Source organism: Dendropsophus ebraccatus, chromosome 11 (assembly GCF_027789765.1).
Source record: "Dendropsophus ebraccatus isolate aDenEbr1 chromosome 11, aDenEbr1.pat, whole genome shotgun sequence".
Classification (NCBI taxonomy): domain Eukaryota; kingdom Metazoa; phylum Chordata; class Amphibia; order Anura; family Hylidae; genus Dendropsophus; species Dendropsophus ebraccatus.
In genome coordinates, this window is record NC_091464.1 from 96,698,438 (window position 1) to 96,704,437 (window position 6,000).

At 67.2% G+C, this 6,000-nt stretch overlaps 1 protein-coding gene across 1 annotated transcript in view; it reads right to left on the reverse strand.

Moving 5' to 3' along the window:
* The window catches only part of TBX15 (T-box transcription factor 15), a 74,727-nt gene extending 74,401 nt beyond the window's left edge, over positions 1-326 (reverse strand). The window contains exon 1 of the mRNA XM_069945528.1: positions 62-326. Within this exon, the coding sequence (XP_069801629.1) occupies positions 62-275 (214 nt within the window). The 5' untranslated portion in view covers positions 276-326. The remainder of the gene's footprint in view (positions 1-61) is intronic.
* Positions 327-6,000: the final 5,674 nt, after the last annotated feature.

A 6,000-nucleotide genomic window follows, 5' to 3' on the forward strand; every position in this document is an offset into this window, starting at 1 on the left:
AGAGAGTATAAGAGCAGGCAGCGGTATATAGAGAGTATACAGGGGGGGGGGGGGCACTCACCGGGGTTGAGGTCCAGGCAGGCGGCCCCGTCCTCCCCGTCCCCCAGCTCCCCCGGTCCCGGGCTCAGTCCGTCCATGGAGAGCTCCAGCCCCTTGTCGGGCTCCCAGTCCCGGAGTTTCCGCTTCTTGTGGCCGCCGATCAGCGCCTCCACCGAGAAGGCGTGCGCCCTGGAGCTGAGGGTGACCCCCGGGCTGCATCTCCTCCGGTCACTCATATCTGCTGCTACCGGCACCGGAGCCCTGCATGTGCCCTGCCGCCCCTCCGCCTGCTGCCGCCGCACTGCTGCCCCCGGCCCCGGGACTCTCCACACCCCCCGAGCCTGAGTGACAGCACCGGGGATCCGACAGCGCCCTCCCCTCACATTAACCCCTGCGGCTCAGAGTCAGCCGGGGACAGCGGGATAAAGGGGAACCCCAACCCCACCGGACACGGGGAACCCCAACCCCACCGGACACGGGGAACCCCAACCCCACCGGATAAAGAGGAACCCCAACCCCACCGGACACGGGGAACCCCAACCCCACCGGACACGGGGAACCCCAACCCCACCGGACACAGGGGACCCCAACCCCACCGGACACAGGGGAACCCCAACCCCACCGGACACAGGGGACCCCAACCCCACCGGACACAGGGGAACCCCAACCCCACCGGACACGGGGAACCCCAACCCCACCGGATAAAGGGGAACCCCAACCCCACCGGACACGGGGAACCCCAACCCCACCGGACACGGGGGACCCCAACCCCACCGGACACGGGGGACCCCAACCCCACCGGACACGGGGGACCCCAACCCCACCGGACACGGGGAACCCCAACCCCACCGGACACGGGGGACCCCAACCCCACCGGACACGGGGAACCCCAACCCCACCGGACACGGGGAACCCCAACCCCACCGGACACAGGGGACCCCAACCCCACCGGACACAGGGGACCCCAACCCCACCGGACACGGGGAACCCCAACCCCACCGGACACGGGGGACCCCAACCCCACCGGACACGGGGGACCCCAACCCCACCGGACACGGGGGACCCCAACCCCACCGGACACAGGGAACCCCAACCCCACCGGACAGGGGGACCCCAACCCCACCGGACACAGGGGACCCCAACCCCACTGGACACGGGGGACCCCAACCCCACCGGACACGGGGAACCCCAACCACACCAGACAGGGGGACCCAAACCCCACCGTACACGGGGACCCCAACCCCACCGGACACGGGGAACCCCAACCCCACCGGACACGGGGAACCCCAACCCCACCGGACAAAGGGGACCCCAACCCCACCGGACACAGGGGAACCCAACCCCACCGGACAGGGGGACCCCAACCCCACCATACACATGGGACCCGAACCCCACCGGACACAGGGGGACCCCAACCCCACCGGACAAAGGGGACCCCAACCCCACCGGACACAGGGGACCCCAACCCCACCGGACACAGGGGGACCCCAACCCCACCGGACAGAGGGACCCCAACCCCACCGGACACAGGGGACCCCAACCCCACCGGACACAGAGGGACCCCAACCCCACCGGACAGAGGAACACCAACCCCACCGGACACAGGGGACCCCAACCCCACCGGACACAAGGGGACCCCAACCCCACCGGACACAGGGGGACCCCAACCCCACCGGACAAGGGGGAACCCAACCCCACCGGACACAGGGGGACCCCAACCTCACCGGACATAGGGGACCCCAACCCCACTGGACAGAGGGACCCCAACCCCACTTAAAACATGGGACCCCAACCCCACCGGACACAGGGGACCCCAACCCCACCGGACATAGGGGGACCCTAACCCCACCGGACACAGGGGACCCCAAACCCACCGGACACAGGGGACCCCAAGCCCACCATATACAGGGGACCCCAATCCCACCATACACAGGGGACCCCAACCCCACCCGACACAGGGGGACCACAACCCCACCGGACAGAGGGATCTCAACCCCACCGGACACGGGGGACCCCAACCCCACCCGACACAGGGGGACCACAACCCCACCGGACAGAGGGACCCCAACCCCACCGGACACAGGGGACCCCAACACCACCATACACAGGGGACCACAACCCCACCATACACAGGGGACCCCAACCCCACCCGACACAGGGGGACCACAACCCCACCGGACAGAGGGGTACCCAACCCCACCATACACAGGGGACCCCAACCCCACCGGATACAGGGGTACCCAACCCCACCATACACAGGGGACCCCAACCCCACCGGACACAGGGGGACCCCGAACCAGCCTCATGGTACACAGGGGACCCCAAACCTGCCCCACCATACCCAGAAGGTCCCCAACTCGGCCCCACCATACACAGGGGACCCCAACCCCACCGTACACAGGGGACCCCAACCCCACCATACACAGGGGACCCCAACCCTTGCACCGTACACAGGGGGACCCCAACCCAGCAGACCATACCCAGAGGGACCCCAACCCTGCCCAACCGTACACAAGGGACCCCAACCCAGCCATCATACACAGGGGGACCCCAACCCCACAATACACAGGGGGACCCCAACCCCACAATACACAGGGGGACCCCGACCCTGCCCCACCGTACACAGGGGGACCCCAACCCGACCCCACCGTACACATGGGGACCCCGACCCTGCCCCACCATACACAGGGGGACCCCAACCCGCCCCTCCGTACACAGGGGACCCCAACCCAGCCGACCATACCCAGAGGGACCCCAGCCCCACCGTACACAGGGGACCCCAACCCTGCCCAACCAAACACAGGGGACCCCAACCTAGCCACTGTACACAGGGGACCCCAACCTAGCCACCGTACACAGGGGGACCCTAACCCAGCAGACCATACCCAGAGGGACCCCAACCCTGCCCCATCGTACACAGGGGGACCCCAATCCTGCTCCACCATACACAGGGGGACCCCAATCCTGCTCCACCATACACAGGGGGGCCCCAACCCAGCCCACCACACCCAGGGGGACCCCAAACAGGCCTCAAAACACCCAGAGGGACCCTAACCCGGTCTTGTCATACCCAGGGGACCACAAACCAACCCCACCACACCCAGGGGGACCCCAACACAGCCCAACATACACAGGGGACCCCAACCTGGCCCCACCATACACAGGGGACCCCAACACAGCCCAACATACACAGGGGACCCCAACCTGGCCCCACCATACACAGGGGACCCCAACACAGCCCAACATACACAGGGGACCCCAACCTGGCCCCACCATACACAGGGGACTCCAAACCTACCCACCATACACTGGGGGACCCCAACCCGGCCCCAACACACCCAGGGGGACCCCAACCCGGCCCACAATACACAGGGGACCCCAATATGGCGTCACCATACACGGGGACCCCAACCCGGCCCCACCGTACCCAGGGGGACCCCAAACCTGCCCATCATACCAAGGGTGAACCTCAACCATTCCCACCATACCCAGGGGGACCCCAACCCGACCTACCATACACAGTGGACCCCAAACCGACCCACCATACCCAGGGGGACCCCAAATCTTCCCAACATACCCAAGGGGACCCCAAGCCGGCCCACCATACACAGAAGGAACCCAAATCTGCCCACCATACACAGAAGGAACCCAAATCTGCCCACAATACACAGGAGGACTTCAAACCTGCCCATCATACACAGGGGGACCCCAACCCAGCCCACCATACACAAGGGGACCTCAAACCGGCCCCACCATACACAAGGGGACCCCAAACCTGCCCACCATACACAAGGGGACCCCAAACCTGCCCACCATAACCAGGAGGTCCCCAACCCGACACTCCATACACAGGGGGCCCCCCAAATCTGTCCACCATACACATGGGACCCCAACCCCACCGGACACAGGGGGACCCCAACCCCACCGGACAAAGGGGACCCCAAACCTGCCCACCATAACCAGGAGGTCCCCAACCCGACACTCCATACACAGGGGACCCCCCAAACCTGTCCACCATACACATGGGACCCCAAACCCACCGGACACAGGGGGACCCCAACCCCACCGGACAAAGGGGACCCCAACCCCACCGGACACAGGGGACCCCAACCCCACCGGACACAGGGGACCCCAACCCCACCGGACACAGAGGGACCCCAACCCCACCGGGCAAGGGGGAACCCTACCCCACCGGACAGGGGGACCCCAACCCCACCGGACAAGGGGAACCCAACCCCACCAGACACGGGGAACCCCAACCCCACCGGACAAAGGGGACCCCAACCCCACCGGACAGGGGGACCCCAACCCCACCGGAAAAGGGGGAACCCAACCCCATCGGACAAGGGGAACCCCAACCCCACAGGACAAGGGGAACCCCAACCCCACCGGACACAGGGGAACCCAACCCCACCGGACACAGGGGACCCCAACCCCACCGGACAAGGGGAACCCGAACCTCACCAGACACAGGGGAACCCAACCCCACCGGACACAGGGGACCCCAACCCCACCAGACAGGGGGACCCCAACCCCACCGGACAAGAGGGAACCCAACCCCACCGGACACGGGGAACCCCAACCCCACTGGACACAGAGGAACCCCAACCCCACCGGACAGAGGAACCCCAACCCCACCGGACACAGGGGAACACAACCCCACCGCATAAAGGGGACCCCAACCCCACTGGACACAGGGGGACCCCAACCCCACCGGACACAGGGGGACCCCAACCCCACCGGACACGGGGGACCCCAACCCCACTGTACACAGGGGACCCCAACCCCACCGGACAGAGGGACCCCAACCCCACCGGACAGAGGGACCCCAACCCCACCGGACACAGGGGACCCCAACCCCACCGGACACAGGGAACCCCAACCCTACCGCATAAAGGGGACCCCAACCCCACCGGACACAGGGGACCCCAACCCCACTGGACACGGAGGACCCCAACCCCACCGGACACGGGGAACCCCAACCACACCAGACAGGGGACCCAAACCCCACCGTACACGGGGACCCCAACCCCACCGGACACGGGGAACCCCAACCCCACCGGACACAGGGAACCCCAACCCCACCGGACAAAGGGGACCCCAACCCCACCGGACACAGGGGAACCCAACCCCACCGGACAGGGGGACCCCAACCCCACCATACACATGGGACCCGAACCCCACCGGACACAGGGGGACCCCAACCCCACCGGACAAAGGGGACCCCAACCCCACCGGACACAGGGGGACCCCAACCCCACCGGACAGAGGGACCCCAACCCCACCGGACACAGGGGACCCCAACCCCACCGGACACAGAGGGACCCCAACCCCACCGGACAGAGGGACTCCAACCCCACCGGACACAGGGGACCCCAACCCCACCGGACACAAGGGGACCCCAACCCCACCGGACACAGGGGGAACCCAACCCCACCGGACAAGGGGGAACCCAACCCCACCGGACACAGGGGGACCCCAACCTCACCGGACATAGGGGACCCCAACCCCACTGGACAGAGGGACCCAAACCCCACTTAAAACATGGGACCCCACCGGACACAGGGGACCCCAACCCCACCAGACATAGGGGGACCCTAATCCCACCGGACACAGGGGACCCCAACCCCACCGGACACAGGGGACCCCAAGCCCACCATATACAGGGGACCCCAAGCCCACCATACACAGGGGACCCCAACCCCACCCGACACAGGGGGACCACAACCCCACCGGACAGAGGGACCTCAACCCCACCGGACACGGGGGACCCCAACCCCACCCGACACAGGGGGACCACAACCCCACCGTACACAGGGGACCCCAACCCCACCATACACAGGGGACCCCAACCCTTGCACCGTACACAGGGGGACCCTAACCCAGCAGACCATACCCAGAGGGACCCCAACCCTGCCCCACTGTACACAGGGGGACCCCGACCCTGCCCAACCCTACACA